The 17326-nt window shown below is 35.3% G+C and overlaps 1 protein-coding gene across 1 annotated transcript in view; it reads right to left on the bottom strand.

Annotated features, from left to right (window-relative positions):
* Positions 1-3203: 3203 nt before the first annotated feature.
* MRPL3 (mitochondrial ribosomal protein L3) overlaps positions 3204-17326 on the bottom strand; it is a 43641-nt gene continuing 29518 nt past the window's right edge. The window contains exons 7-10 of the mRNA XM_005863582.2: positions 13178-13286; positions 7971-8048; positions 7662-7739; positions 3204-3791 (exon numbers count right to left, since the gene is read on the bottom strand). Coding sequence (XP_005863644.1) covers positions 3639-3791; positions 7662-7739; positions 7971-8048; positions 13178-13286 — 418 coding nt within the window. The 3' untranslated portion in view covers positions 3204-3638. The remainder of the gene's footprint in view (positions 3792-7661; positions 7740-7970; positions 8049-13177; positions 13287-17326) is intronic.

Genomic DNA, 17326 nt, shown 5'->3' with positions numbered 1-17326 from the left:
CCTTTACATACACAGTTCCTCATACATCCGGAGACATGGTCACGGTCCATCCACAAATTCACGTTTGGAAATAAGCTGCAAAGTCATCCTTATATTACACCCCTAGGGAAAGGTTGAAAAGTAGGTCTGTATCTCAGCATTACAGAAAGCACTAATGGCTGTCTCAGAAATACATAATCTACTTGCAAATTGAATCCTTATTATGTGCAAGACATGTTTTGAAATTTTAGTGTTTGTGACAGTGTGGCATCACCCCGATTCACCCACTGTGTCAGGGCCCACTGACCAACACTAGCCTTTCAGCTTCGGCCATCCCAGTAAGCTAAGGGCCCTGTGAAGGAAGGACAAGCAAGACTTAGTAACTCCTAAAGCAGGCATGCCTCGGCCAGTTGTCCTTCCTGAGGCCTACAGAATTCATGTAAGGCCCCATATTTATCTATTTTATAACCAATAGCTGGTATAAACTAAGGCTGGAAAAAAAATATCTAATTTGAATGAAGTTTAGTTACAAAAAGGTTTCCCATTTCAAGACAAAATCTAAAGTAATAAGTCAAGTTCAAGCCCAAACCAGGACCTAAGTGGGCTCCTTGGCTGAGAACTGAATTGCCTCATCTGCTCAGGGACCAACACTGCTCAGGAGTCGGTCACTAGTATTGCATGGGCTCCAAACGGGTGAGCGAGCCACTGTCCAGACCACATGCTCCTTTATCCATCGTAGGCAGAGTTCCATTTTTCCCGAGTTGAACATTTAATGACAGGTGCTGTAGCCAGAAATAGTGAACAAGGTTCTTAGAAAAGCACGTGTATTTTGCTTAGTGTTGGACCAGGCACACTGGCTATGTATTCCATTGCTGCAGAGAAGCCTCCTCCTCTTTCACTGGCTCTGTGGAACACTTCTTCTGGGCCACTGAAAAGTTTGCAAAAGCAAGTGCTGGCAGTGGACAATGTGTGTGTGTGTGGGGGGGTATTGATGGTCGGGGGTGGGAGTAGATGCTTTGCAGTCTGGCCCTGAAAGCCAGCGCTCACTCTCATAATCCTAAAAGGTGATCAGACATTTTTTCTTTAAAACTCAAATGCACATCTACACTCCACTTGCAGACTCTAGAGATAGACAGATGGTGATGGGTTCGGGGCAGGCTCTCTAGAACAGTGGTTTTCAACCTTCTGGCCCTTTAAATACAGTTCCTCATGTTGTGACCCAACCATAAAATTATTTTCGTTGCTACCTTGTAACTGTAATGTTGCTACTGTTATGAATCGTAATGTAAATATCTGATATGCAGGCTGGTCTTAGGCGCCCCCTGTGAAAGGGTCGTTCGACCACCAAAGGGGTCGAGACCCACAGGTTGAGAACCGCTATTCTAGAAGGTTCCCTGCCTTCAAAACCCATGCCCTGGGCAAATGGCTGCTGAATTATCCTCACTCTTATTCTGCCATTGGGCTATATTCAAATGCTGTAATGCCAAGATTATGTTTTCCCAATAATAACTGTGTGTTGCTAAGACAACAGCTGCTTCCCATCACTTTCTCAGCAAACTTGACACATCTACAAGTTCACTAAAATCTTTTGATCAAATGTAGCTAACTAAAGAATTAAGGCATGCAATATTCTGAATTTCTAAGTTAAGTAAGCCTAAGTCCCTAAGCATTTGGGTCACACCTAATTTTAAGTTTTGGTCACTTTTAAATTTACATAAATTTTAGAATCAGTTTGAACAATTCTATGGTAGGTCTGTTGAGATTTTAAAAACAGGACTGAATTCTTTGCATTATTGTCTTCTCATCCACAACCATAATATTGCTCTCCATTGACGCTGGCAAACTTGGGCTTTTTTCCAGGTAACCTTTTCTAAAAATTGCTATTGTGGATGGTATCCATTTTCCTACCATAAAATTTCCCAATTATATATTGCTATTATAGATCTGTATATTAATCTTGTACTCAGTCACTTTTTTGAACTTTCTTCATTGGTTCTGGTAGCTGATCAGTTAATTGTCCTTGATCTTCTAGGTAGATCATGTTTTTTACAAATAGTAAGATCTGTCCTCATTTTCCGATATTTACATTGTGTTTTTGTGTCTTACACATTGGCTAGGACCTCCAAGAACATCATTGAGTAGAACTAGTAAAGGGTATCCTTGTTTGATCTCTGAGAAGAATGTGTTTTACATTTTACCCTTGAGTATGATGTTTGCTTGAAGTATCTTTTAGCAAGTTCAGGAATTTCTAGGTTGATAAGTTATTTAGGTTTTTTTAAAAAAATGGTATGGAAAACAAGACTTTCTCCAGTTTAAAATGATTCCTCTTGAAGAACTTACAATTAAAGCTAAATATGTAACAGTTCAATGTTGTTTTGCTTTGGTACCAGGTAGCTCAGAGCCAAACCAAGCATAACAACTGCATACTATGGCCTGCTCATCTATATTGTCTTGGCATCATTCCTTCCCAACCCTCTACCTATTTTGATTTACATCTTCCTAGATATTTCCCCCTTATTTTACTATTTTATTGCTTGGATTTCCTATCAATTTCCACAAATCTTTAATAGAATGAGATTAGTGCAAATAAAAACTTTAGAAAAGACGTGGTTATATTTGGATTTAAAATAACGAGAGAAATTTAGTAGGGTAGGAAAATACTGTGGGAACTTTTAATAATAAATCTATCAGTTATCAGGAAATCATGTGGAGACCTAACACTGTGGCTAGTAAGTCTCTTGGGTTACCATATGAATCAAGTCTCAGAAAACATCTGGAGTTAAAATGAATGCTGTGGGGCCTCAGTAACCTGGTCCAGAGTAAATTTAGTAGTTAAATGAAGCCTGCTAATCCTTACATTGTTAAGCTTAATTATTTGTCGGAAGTAGCCATTAGAAAGCACATTTTAATTTCATAAAATGAAGTGAAACCCAGGGGCCATTAACATTTTCAGTAATAGGTGCTTAATAAAAGTTTGTTGAACATACAATCCCAGGCCATTTCAAATCCTTTTAAAAAGGCATCAAGGAAAAGTGGTTATACTTATTTTATAGCTGAGTGACCAAACTAAAAAATAACTATTGCTCTCCAGTGTAAATAAGACCCATAATTTACAATTGTCTTCGACAGGCCTTTAAGTATAACATGTATATTTCTGTAATTTAAATAAAACCCTCACTTGCTTTCCCTCTTCAGGACTCTAAAATATAAAAGTCTGATAAAAATGAATTTTAGGAAATGGATTTTATTATCCAAATAGGTTATACCAGAGTCCCCATATGCTTTGCCATTGTTATCCATAACCATGATTTCACAAAAACAAATCTTTAATAAAAGTTGAATTTATGAACATCTTAAGATAACTTGGAAAATATATAGTAAAAAAAAAAATGAAATCCACAAATTACAAAGATTTTAATATGCACACTGCCAGTCCATCTAAATTTGGCATAGTCAATCTACTTAATTGATTTATTTAATGTGGTAATTTTTAAAAATTCCATTGGGGGATGAATGACATGTTATGCCCTTGACAAAGGTGACAAGTGTGATATTGTTTTGACTAAGAAAGCAAAATATAATTCCTGGCTATGTTATTGTTCTGGCTCATCAAAGCTAATAAAATATGTGAGGGTGAGGTTCTGCCATGCCCAAAGGGGTTAGGCAAATGTAATAGAAGGTGCACTGGGCAGACACACATTTTCATCATATAAATTTTCTGGTAGTTCCTCGTCATCTCCATCAGGAAAATATGTAGGGAATGGTAGATTTTTGCAGAAATCCTTATATGCAGGTAGTATAGAATCTTTGATCTGGAGGGAGGAAACAAAGATTTTATTAATGAGTGCTACTAATTAAGTTAAAGATAGCCTGTTTTATTATTCATAATCAAAGAATATGTTCCTATATTTTCTAATGTGAATAATGCAACTGTTATTATATCTATATGAAGTAAAAGGAACTCAATGTATTCGTTTTATTTGAATAAGTTTAATTAATCCAATGATATAATCTTCCATAAGAAGAAAAATTCCTAGAACTGCCCAACAGGATAAATTATATTAAATATCAGTTATATCCAAATGGATATTTCAAATATAAAGACTGATATAGACTATATACCTAAAAGGTATTACTATCTACTTCTTAATGATTTCATCTACTCATAGTCTATTTTTATTATTTTATAACAGATTTTTTTGAGCTCAGATTAAAAATAGTTTACCTAGTATTTTTATTAGTCTTAATTCTAGAACACATAATAAAACTATCAAGTTTTAAGGAAATCAGCTCAAGTTTTAAGGAAATCAGCTTACATTTAACAAGTAGCATTCTCATTTGGAAGCTAAGAACAGAATAGTATTTAGCAAAAAACAATAATAAATTCATGTCTTTATAATATTGCTATTAACTCTTTATGTTCTAATCTGTGAATTCACAAACTAAGGAATACTACATATGTTGATATCATCTAAAATGATGGGTTTTATTTTTGGAAAACATCACTGGGTTCTTTAAAGCTTCTGACGTCTACAGCCTTCATTCAGAGAGGAATAAAAAAATTCATATAATTATACACACAGAGTAAAATAAGCCATAATCATTTTGGCAATAAGAAATTAATAATTTGGCCTGGCAGGAGTGGCTCAGTGGTTGAGCGTAGACCTATGAACCAGGAGGTCATGGTTCGATTTCTGCTCAGGGCACATGCCCGGGTTACAGGCTTGACTCCTGGGGAGGGAGCATGCAGGAGATAACCAATCAATGGTTTTCTCTCATCATTGATATTTCTCTCCCCATCCCCTTCTTTCTTCCTCTCCGAAATCAATAAAAATATACTTAATGCCAAATTGTAAAAAAAAGAAAAAAAAAAGAATGAATAATTTGGTTGAAATAAGTACACTGCTGCTAGGAACAGCTAAGTACAGAAAAACATATATATTTTAATCTCTCATTAAAACTGTTCTAGAAAATTATCAGTAAGTTGCCCAGAAGAAAATAAACTCACTTTTCCCCCCAATTAATCTTGGATTGAACTTTAACTTGGACTAAAAAGAGGTCATATTCTTACCAATTTAAACTGTTTCAGAATTTAGAATAGAAAATAAAACCCGAGTAAGTAGACAATAAAACCAACAATAAAACTTTCTGTGCTAATTGGATAAATGTAAACATTTACTAACAGATGACTTAAAGGTTTGAAGGAGTATTTTGTGGACTTGTGTTTAAATGTCAGCAGTTTGGTACATCTTTTGAAAACATTCAGACCATTTTTTTTTTTATTCTCCCAGGTGATTGCATAACAGATAAGCCACTTGCCTGTAACAGAGTGAGTTTTTGTTACTTTTACATTTTTATAAATCTGTTATAGCTGAGGAAAATTTCAAACAAAAAAAGCACTGCTTAAATATTCTAACTGTAAAAGCTACAGTATTATATGTAATTCATTGATTTGAAACATAAAAGATGACAGCAGCTTTAAAATTGAGGGCTGGAAGTTTACAGTCCAAAGGTACAAGACTCGTATGAATATTGTGCACTTAATTTTACCTCTGGCTTTATTTCTTCCCTGCCTTCACCAAGACCCCCTCAATTCCCTACTTCACTCTTTTTATATTTATGTGTATTGGCAAAGCAGTTCAAATCTTGTGAAAAAAGGTGGGGTGGAGGGTTAGGACACACACAAAAACCAGGCACACTTGAGTAGTACTTAATAACATAGCCTACATTATGCTGTAAATAGGTTCGTAGGCTCTCTTAATACATTTAGTGAATCCAAACAAAAGCTTACATTAATGAAACAGGTTGGTCATCCCAAGGACTATCTTTACTAATTTTAGAATTAAAGATATTGGCAGCCCTGTACTCTGAGAGCAAAAGCTCCCATGGAGTGAGTGGATGTTCGTGAGGCTGCCTGTCCAGCCAGGAGCGCTCATTCTCCACGGGCAAGAACTTACCTGCTATGCAATCACCTGGGAGAATAGAAAAAGTGGGCTAAATGTTTTTACAAGATGTACCAAACTTCTGGACATTTAAACACAAGCCCACAAAATACTCCTTCAAACTTACACCTTAATGTTTGAAGCCCACATTTTAGATTACAAAAGAAGCTGTTTAGGTACCATAATGCAAAGACTTTTTTTTTCCCCAAGATGAGTTCTTTTTAAAATCAAAACATGTCTGTGGAAAATGCATTCACTAGTGTGTTAGCAGTTCAAAGTGGACTAGACATTTCTCTGCTGCTGTTTCTCAAAATATATTTGGACTCCTCTTTAGAAATTGCCTTTGGTGGACCTTCTGTCTGTCTTCAGTGACAGCAGGCCAACATCCGTTAGAGAGCTGACTGAATTTTTGAAAGCAATTTTTTATCAAGGGGATGAAAAGTCTGAGTAATAAATGTTGCTGTTTATAACAACCAGATCAGAAAATTACTACATAGATTATGGTTTTTCAAGACAGTTGACCTATTCATCCCCAATAGTTACTAAGAAGCATCTAAGAAGATGCTGAGGGGGTATTTGAGAAGCTGCAGCAGCAGTAGTAGGGTTCAGCTGGAAAGCCAGCCTAGAATTGTGTATAGATATAAGGACTTGACAACATTAAAAAATCCACCTGCTATCCAGTGTAACTTTATTATGGAAAATAATCACTTTCCTCTTGTATTGGGTTGTGAAATGCATAACGTAATAAATCTGGATTGCGGAGGTAGGGATATATTGAATTATGAAGCCAAAATGTTATGAGAAATACAATGACAACTTGCTGGCTTCAACCACTTGTCACTGTAGTCACTTGGAGAATGGATCACTTGGGTTTGGAAACCTACTTAAGCCTAAGCACCTGCAATCTTACAAAAGAAACAAGAGAATAATCCAGTCAAAAAGTGAAGAGTGCCAGGAAAGGAATTTTAATTACTGTAAGATTAAAACAAATATTGCACCTTGTTCTAGTAACAGAACCTATTTTAAAAAGTACACAAAGAGACCCAATATGAAAAATCTGAGGTTTAAGTTTCAACCTATTTTTGTTGTTATTGTTGGAAAATTAATGAAAACTATATTTCTAGGAATAGCTGATATAACTTCTATTACAAATTTATTTTCAGAATGGGAAGTTCAAAATTCGAGTGATTTATGTTTGTATTACCATGGCTTAAAATTCCAGGCAGAATATTTAATTTGTATTTTATTTATGAAAATAAGTCTCTGAGAGTCTGAGTTTTTCTTCAAATCTATCCTGTACAACATGTTTATTTTCTTGAGCATGCATATTTTTAGGGAAAATACTTAAAAGTACAATCAGAGCAATGCTAGTAATAATAACAACAGAATCTCTTTTTAAAATGTCTACCTTTAATCACCTTTCTTCTGGACTCTCTCATTTAATTTCCACCTCCAGTATTTCTGGTTCCGGTGTCAAAGTACTCTTAAGAAACTAAGAAATCCTTTTTTGGAACGACAAAGATATATTCACATTCTGGCATGAGTATCCTAAAGAGCCTCTGCTTAGTGGCCCTACCCTTTTTATAGACCTATACTATAGGTTGTTCTGTGCAATTTTTGCACTCAGTTGCTACTAAAAAGCAAAATAATTTAGCAGAGAACTCATGTAGCTTGAAAATTAAGGGCTGTTTTTCATATTCATATAAATGAACAATGGAAAATAAAGACAGCTATACATACCTTTACTAAGCAATTTTTATGTCCAGGTACAGAGCCATTTACATAGATTATATTGTGCTTTGTATTTATTCTCCACACCTAAAGCCATAAATGAAATCATACTTTAAAAATTTGAGAATATATAAAACACACAGTTCACGTATCCTCCACCCCTCCATAACTGTAAAACCTATTAGAACAATCATACTGTTTAAACATTACACTGAACAAACAACAATTAAACAGACACACATTAAGTCCATACTCTGGTGCCTTTGCATTAGGGCATTAATTTAACCATTCCTAAAAAGAGCCACTTCAGAAACTCACTTTCAGTCCAAATTCTGTCCTATCTCTGTTTCCCATTTTCCCAGGCATTTTAGTTCCAGGCCAGACTCTGGCGACATCCTAAATGAGAGAACCAAAATTAGCACTTTTAAATATTCTCAATTTAAAACAGTTCTGATTAAAACAAAATGTAAACTAAGATAGGAATTATTAAAATGTTTAATCCCCTCCCCCATTCTGTTAGGCCCCAGTAAAGAACTAAATATGGATTTAGACACATCTACCTCAAGAGGGGTAATCTAGTCTAAATTAGATCAGAGCGACAAAATACATACAGACTAAGAACAGAGTTAGGAGAAAAACTCAGTAACAAGTGTGTAGTCGCTGGGCTAACACTGCTTGAGAATTTAGAAAGAAAAATAAAGGACATACAAACACGTCACACCACCAAAGGAACAAATAAGTGCCGGCCTGCTTTCATGAATCTCCTGCATTAGCCCATGTAATGGCCTCCATCCACACCACTGCTGCTAGAATGGTCCTACTCCCCCTCCCTTGCTTTTGATGTTACCTTCCTACACCAGAATGATTAAAGGACAGTTCGTTATCGGAATACTGAGTTTGCTTGTCCAGCCGTGGTTACCTCCGATTCACATAAATTAAACAGCGTCCCACAATCTCTACTATTTTGGCTCTGATAATAATGGATAATAATTTTACATCTAAAGAAGCAAATTTGAATTCCATCTAAAATGGGAAAGGTTCTCAGGACACATGAATTCTTGAAATAGAAAAACTTTTGCATCACTACTCTCATAACAGAAGTCCAGGGGAAGTAACTCATTAAGAGATAACACAGCTTAAAAGATAATTCTGAATATTATAGACTAAGTATCACTCTTATTTATTCCATATTTATTCTATAAATATACTCAGTGATAAGCACCTTGCTTAACATTACATTACTAAAAAAAGATCTGCCCTCCCCAATTAAATTTACTCTCCTTAAAAGTATACCCTAACTCTTAAGATGATAAAGGCAGTAGCTAGCTAATCCTTAATGAAAGTATTTACAAACACAGAACAGCATATTTCATGACAAATAATTAACTTGAGCTATAAGAATAGTCTTCTACATGCCTAATTTTTAAAAGAGCTTTATTAATATAACTCATATACCACACATTTCACCCTTTTAAAGGGCAGTTTAATATTTTTAGTACATTCAGAGAGTTGTGTATTGCTACAACCAATCTTAGGACATTTTCATAAATCCCAAACTAAAACTTCATACCCATTAGTGGTCACTCCCCCAGCCCCGTACAAACCTCTAATCTACTTTCATCTCTGCAGATTTGCCTAGGTTGGACATTTCACATAAATGGAATCATGCAATATACAGTCTACTGTGCTTGGCTTCTTTCACTTAGCATAACGTTTTTAAGGCTCCGCTGTGTTATAGCATATATCAAAACTTTCCATTTTATTGCTAAATAATATTGTGTGAATAACCACTCTTTAATTATTCATTCACCAATTGATGACCCTCTGGGTTGTTTCTATTTTTTGGCTATTATGCATAATGTTGCTATGACTATTCATGCACAGGTTTTTGTGGGCATGTTTTCATTTCTTTTGAGGTATATATACCAAAGAGTGGAATTGCTGGGTCTTATTTTACACTTAACATTTTTAGCACCTGCCGCACCATTTTTACATTCCTATTGACAATGTATAAGGGTCCCAATTTATCCACATCCTTGCCAACATTTGTTATCTGCCTTCTGAATTATAGTAATTCCAGTGAGTGTTAAGTGATATCTCACTGTCGTTTGGATTTACATTAATGTAATAGCCAAGGATGTTAAGCATCTCTTCATGTGCTTATTGACCATTTGTGTATCTCCTTTGGGAGAATGTCTATCCAAGTCCTTTGCCTACATTTAATTGGGTTATTTTTTTTACTATTGAGTTGTAAGAGTTCTTTATATATTCTGGATACAAGTCGTAGCAGATATGATTTGCAAATACTTTCTTCCATTCTGTGAGTTGTCTTTTCATTTTCTTGATGGAGCTGTATGCAGCCCAAAGTTTGAACTTTTGATGAAATCTAATTTATATCTTCGGTTACTTGTACTTTTGGTGTCAGATATAAGGCTTTGCCAAACCCAAGATCATGAAGATTTACTCCTATTTTTTTAAAATAGATTTTTAAGGTCTTAAATTTATGTTGATGATAAACCTCATTTTCATAACTATTTTATATAATTTATAACTATAACACAAAGAGCTCTCATACTCTACCCAAATTTACCAACTGTTTACAGGTTGCCCACTTGCTTTACCACCCACTCTATATGTATGCACATCTCCTATGTCATATGTAATTTGGTGGCAGACATGATGCTCCTTTACCTGTAAGTATTTCAGTGACTACTTCCTAATTCTCTTACATAACCACAATACAATTATGAAACAAAAAATTTAATACATTACCTAATTTTGTCAACTGCCCCAATAATGTTCTTTACCGCTATTTCCCCCCCAAGTCCAAATCCACTTCAGAATTACACAGTTGTCATGTTTCTTTAGTCTCCTTAAATCTGGAGCAGCTCCTCAGCCTTTCCTTGTCTTTCATGACCTTAACATTTTTGAAGGCTACAAACCAATTATTTTGTGGAATATCACTAACTTGGGGTTTGTCTAATGTTTCCCTGTGATTAGATTCGGGTGATGCATTTTCAATGGGAATTACCACGGAAGTGATGTGTTCTTTTCCTGGAATCCGTTCAGGAGGCATATTGTGTTGGTTTGTTCAATTACTGGTGATGTATAACATTGATCAGTTAGTTAAGGATGTGTTCACTCAGTTAATTCACTCTATGGATATTATTTTCCCCTTTGTAATTAATAGGCAACTTGTTGTGGGACTATGTCAGCATCTAAGGTCCATCAAGCTTTCACCACTTGTTTTAGCCTCCATTGCTAATTCCTCTAATGGCCATCAAAGCGAAATTCTAACTCTAACATCCCTTCCTCACTTATTAGCTGAGATTATAGTGTAAGGAAGAGCAGTCCCTTTTCTCCCATTTATTAATTAATCTATTTTTATCAGTGTGAACTCATTGATCCTGTTTATTTCATTTTTTTTAAGTTTTCATATCAAACTGTCCCATTTTTTGCAAGTGGGAGCTAATTGTAGCTGGATCCTGGGTCCTTTCAAGTACCATTTTAAAAGCACTTCCTTGATTTCTTGAACAAGCTGGTGTTTAGAAACCAAGATCTAGGCTCTAGTTGTGTTCATTGCTATAGAATATCTTTGCTTTCAGGCCCTTTCAGCAGCTAAAATGTACGTATATTTATACCCATTCCTTTCTTTACATAAACACACAGTAAATATACACTGGCCAGATTATTATGACCACCCCATCAGTACTTCATTGACACTTCCAAAAATACTGAATATTGAAAACTTCCTAAGCAAATACTCTCAAGGTTTTATTATTTGCATAACTAATTCACTTCATTGTACTGATGGGGTGGTCATAATAATCTGGCTACTCAGTGTATACTGATACCTGCAGCTGGAATTCAACACTATAGAGTTATTTTAATTTCCTTCCTTTTCATAACTTAATACCCTTTTCTAACAGTGAGAAACGTGGCTCCCATTACCAATATATTTACCTATCTACTCAACCTTACAATTCACAGAAAATTATTTCAGAATAGCTACCTAATACCATTGCAAATAAACATAATTAGAATTCAAAACCTATGCACAGTACCTTTTTAATTTAGACTCAGGACATATAGCCAAATACTGTGTTCAAAAGTTATTTGAGTTACTCTCCCCACCTGTTTGGTGAGGTTATGTTACTCATTTCAAACAGTTAGGTTCATCTTCTAATTATATTCCATTATGGATCCCCCTTTCTTTGTATTTTATTTTGAACACATAAAACATTAACATGGTTTCAACTATAAAAATTTAACAAAAAAGTATATCCGTGGAAGTGTCTCTCTTACCACTTTTGAGCCCTTCCATACTGTTCCCACCCATCTCTTGTAGGTAACCAATCTCAGTTTCTGGGTTATCTTTTAGGTCCTTCCTTTTTGCAAAAATAACCAAGTAACACGCATTTCCTTATATCCTGGAATTCACCTTCTCATTCTTTTTTTCAGCTGCATAGTATTCTATTGAGCAGATGTACCATAATTTATTCATCCCAACTCCCAGGTATGGACATTTATGCTTGTAGTTATAATGTTGCAATAACTAATTTTGTAAAAATGAGTATCTTTAGGGTAAATACTACCTAGAAGTAGCATTGCTGTGTAGTTCTATTAGCTATTGCCACACTATACTATATTTTATCCCCACCAGCAATGCATAAGAACCTGTTCCCCTATATCAGTGATGGCGAACCTTTTGAGCTCGGCGTGTCAGCATTTTGAAAAACCCTAACTTAACTCTGGTGCCGTGTCACATATAGAAATTTTTTGATATTTGCAACCATAGTAAAACAAAGACTTATGTTTTTGATATTTATTTTATATATTTAAATGCCATTTAACAAAGAAAAATCAACCAAAAAAATGAGTTCGCGTGTCACAGGTTCGCCATCACTGCCACATATTCTTACTAACACAGTGGCAAAAATCAAAGCCACATAAGAATTTAGTAACTCAAGAGTGGTTTTAATCTGTGTTCCTCTTATGAAAGAAGTAGAAATATTTCCACTTAATAGTGATATACATATATATCAAGCTTTAGAGATTAAACTTGCATTGTGACGCTCCAATAAATTACACCCCTCACTCCCCCCAGCACTTTATGCTGTATCTCTGGGAGAGTAGAACTGAATTAGCAATACAAAGTCCTTCACCATTTCTTACACCATTATATTATCCTTGACAATCCTTAAACTGCCATTTAAGGAAAAATAAATAAGTCTGTGAAGGAACCAGATGAAAAGGCATTCTAATCCCTAATTTCTTGCAACTGACTTCAGAGTGTAGGAGGGGAGTCAGAGATGGGAATGAGAAAGTAGGCAGGAAAATATTTAGAATACTGACTGTAGGAATGTACGGAATAACTAAATGATTCAAGTCGGCCTCTGGTAAGTAAGTAAGACCAGGACCCACCTTGAGTGAGATTAACATTATGTGGCTTGATTCCCAAGGTCAGACTAAAGCACTATATGCACTATCGTAACATTGAAAAGAATCCACCAAGTTATACTTACACCAGTTGAAATAGCTCCAGGTCTCCTGTGAGTTTTCGTTTGACCATGAGTAGCAGGCTGGCCTTTAAATCCCCATCGTTTCATGACGCCTTGAAAACCTTTACCAATGCTGAGCAAAATAAACATCAGAATTTGCACAATGAACAGAGCATACTACATCCAACTGTACACTTTCTTGATAGTACCTTAGAGTTTTAACAAAACTTCTTATCTAAATAACTAGAAAAGGCTATACAAGCAAAACCGCAAATGAAAATTCTTTTATGTCTGACCTGGTTTGAATCCCTTCCTGAAATTTTTATATAAAATGATTAATTCAAGATTGTGAGACAAGAGCAAGCTAAGCAAAGGGAGTTCAATCTGAACAGGGAGTTTTATCATCATAAGCCTATGAAACAACATGGTAAGAGTGGTATATTTTTAGAAGTTCCAAAGTACTCACAAGAGATATGGCAGACAACCATTAAGATCCACACACTTCCTGGTACCCAAGCCCTCATCTCTTCTTGAGTCTGGGTGGACCTAGCAACTCACTTCTAAGGAATAAACGATGGCAAAATTGATGAGATGCCACCTCTGACATTAGGTTATCTCTTGCTTGATAGGCTCTGAAGGAAGCACACTGCCATACCGTAAGCTATTCTACAGAGTCGAGAGGCAAGGATGTCTAGCCAACAATTGTGGACCGAAGGCTTGGCGGCAGTTCTCCCCAAGTCGAACACTGAGATGACTGCAGCCTGGGAGACGCCCTCAGCCAGAGGAATCCAGCTAAGTGTACTGGGATTCCTGACCACAGAAGCTGTGAAGTATAAATATTTGTTGTTTTAAGCTGTTATGATTTAGGGCAATGTGTTATGCAGCAAAAGAAAACTAATACAACAGAACATTAAATAAAACAGTAATACCCTAAAAGCTGAATGTTTTACTATTAGAAGATACCAGATGGATATTGGTTTCAAGGTTTAAATAGGAAGCTAATGACAAAATCAGTTACAATTTCTTAAAGTGTAATATTTCACTTTTTTAAACAAAACCATTCTACTTTCAAAGTCCATAACTAGAGAAACATTCTGCCATGCAGGTGAAAAGCGAACAACACTATGATTCAAAGCATTATTATGTCTGTTTCTATCAGTACAAATCATAAAATAAAAGGGCTTGAATAAATTGTAAGCTGTAGTGGACATATTTTTATAGACTGTTAAGATCAACATTTTTTCCAGGTTTCATTAGATAAACAGGGGTCCTCAAACTTTTTAAACAGGGGGCCAGTTCACTGTCCCTCAGACCGTTGGGGGGCCGGACTATAGTTTAAAAAAAAACTATGAACAAATTCCTATGCACACTGCACATATCTTATTTTGAAGTAAAAAAACAAAACGGGAACAAATACAATATTTGTATTTGCATGTGGCCCACGGGCCGTAGTTTGAGGACCCCTGAGATAATATGTCAACATATTTTAAAGTCGTGTTTCCTAAGCCTAACAAAGCTATCTGTTATTAAATGGACAGTGAATAGTTCAGGCCATTTACAAAAAAGCAAAAGGTTATGAAAACCACCTTATATCCACAAGCACTTTGCTGTGCATTTAACAAAGCATTATCAGAGAGTAATGAATTGAAGTAAGCCCGTACAATAGTTTGTTATAGATAAATCAAGAATTCAACATAAGAACTATGTACAGAACCTAACAGCTGAACATTATGAGGTCCAAAGTTATTTAACTGCAGCTTACACCACTTTCTTCATAATCAACTGGACACATCACTTGTGTATACATAATTCTTTTCTGCCTCAAAAACTCAAAATAATTCTTATTCCTGATACAAAAGCTAAAATGGAAGTTTCATATAGATTTAAAAATTACAAGATTAACATTTAAGAAGAAAAGCTATGATAATGAATTATTTTACTGAAATTCTGCCTCAGAAACTTAACAAGTATTTCCATTTAACACTAGATTTTAGAACATATTGAAAAATAAAAAATACCTAAAGAGTCATTTGAATCTATCCTATTGTTTGGCAAATAACACTTTAAAGAAAAAACGGGAGGGGAGTGGCAACACAAAATCTAAAATGAACATGTTTTAAAAATACCACATTCTAACACTAACCATTCTTGGTAGAAAGTTTGCTGGTGCCTTCTGAGTTCTCAAACTGATTCATCTCTTAGTTAAAAAGAGAGCATGACTGTGCCCAATAACACACATGCTAGGTAAATTACAGAAGATATTTAGCTCAATTTGAGAGTAAATAAGATGAAAATGGTATCCTGAAAGTGCTAATTATCTGCCAGCTAATTACAGATTGTTTTTAATCTAGCTCTAGAGTACACCATGTTGTTATATTGTGTACAATGGGAACCTCTTCAATAAATAACTTTTAAACAAAAGGACAAAACACAATGATATGACAAATTATTGGCTTAATTCAGATGATGGAGAATAGAGTGCACCTGTTGATCCATGGGTGGTACAGGTACCTATTCTTTTGTTTCTCTCAGTTGTCACCCAACTTGAGAACAAAACAAACGAAATGAACTTATCTATACTTAGCATACCCACGCACATTTCAAATATAAGGTTTTCACAGGTCAAATAAACCATTTTACCACAAATGATACACAACACAAAGCACACACATGCTTCACTCCCACACCTTTTCTAATGCAATCTTTAATGACAGCAGAAGAATCAAGGAAAATTCAAATAAAAAAGAACACATTAAAAGTTCCAAATTTAGTGAAACATATGAAAAATAGAAAAACAAAAAATTTTAGAGCATTTATACTTGTTAAACCAAGAAATCATAAAAAAACAAACTATTTATTTCAAATATAAGGTTTTCACAGGTCAAATAAAATAAACCATTTTACCACAAATGATACACAACACAAAGCACACACATGCTTCACTCCCACACCTTTTCTAATGCAATCTTTAATGACAGCAGAAGAATCAAGGAAAATTCAAATAAAAAAGAACACATTAAAAGTTCCAAATTTAGTGAAACATATGAAAAATAGAAAAACAAAAAATTTTATTTAGAGCATTTATACTTGTTAAACCAAGAAATCATCAAAAAAACTCAGAAACTATTTAAATTTAGACTTGATTGCTCTGTTCTTGGCCTATTTCCTTAGCATACATCCTAGTGCCCAACCTAGAGAAGTCAGTAATTCTGTTATTACTGGCAATAGCTGTGTCTTAGGAAAAAAGATGATTAGTTTCCTTTATTTTGCCCTTCAGTTTCCAAATGTTGTATAATGGGCATACCTTTCATAAAAGTTTACTAGTAAGTAGATGGTGTTGAGAAAAGGAACTTAAAGGTATGACTAAGAATCTTGCAGAAGAGAATGCATAATTTAATGTTTCTAACTGCATTCTATAAATCGCTAGAAATTACTACCAGGTGAATTTCATTCCCATGCCATATTGTGGTAAATGCCTAAATGTCTACCATAGACAGCGGTTTTAATAAAAACCCACCAGTATTTCCCCTCTTTGTGGGAAAATGCCTTTGATTTCATGGTTCAGGATACAGTTATATATAGAGATAAAACAAAATGACTATGAGATGAGGAGCGCTCTCAAGTCCATCCATTCTGAGTCCTCAAGAACTTCCTCCAAAATTCTCATCACTGAGTCTTTCCCTGCCACTGGCTTCTTCTACCTTCTCTCTCCACTGCATTCCTTTTTCCTCTTTCTTAGGAAGCAAACTGTTTCTCCCTCTCTCATCCATCACCTGCAATCTTTTTCTCTCCAAGTGTTCTCTGGAACTCACTCTGAGGTTAATCCCTTAATCCATAAACACAAAGCCTTTTATTAAAATAACTTTTTATTATGGAAGTTTTAAAACGTATTCAAAAGCAGAAAGACTAGTACAAAGAATTTTTGACTCAAGGACTATTTTGTCTCAACCATTTCCCTCCTCTACAATTCCAATGGATTATCCTTTATATAATAAAAAGCTAATATGCAAATTGTCCGCTTGGGAGTTCACTCACTCGCTATGACATGTGCTGACCACCAGGGGGCGGCACAGAACATGGCGGGCGGCAGCAAGGCCCTGAGGGAGTGAGGGAAGGAGGAGGCAGGGAACCTGATCAGCCCTGATCGCCAGCCAGGCCTAGGGACCCTACCCA

The sequence above is a fragment of the Myotis brandtii genome, unplaced genomic scaffold, assembly GCF_000412655.1.
Source record: "Myotis brandtii unplaced genomic scaffold, ASM41265v1 scaffold18, whole genome shotgun sequence".
In the NCBI taxonomy this organism is placed as follows: Eukaryota; Metazoa; Chordata; class Mammalia; order Chiroptera; family Vespertilionidae; genus Myotis; species Myotis brandtii.
This window is presented reverse-complemented; position numbering and strand designations above follow the sequence as displayed.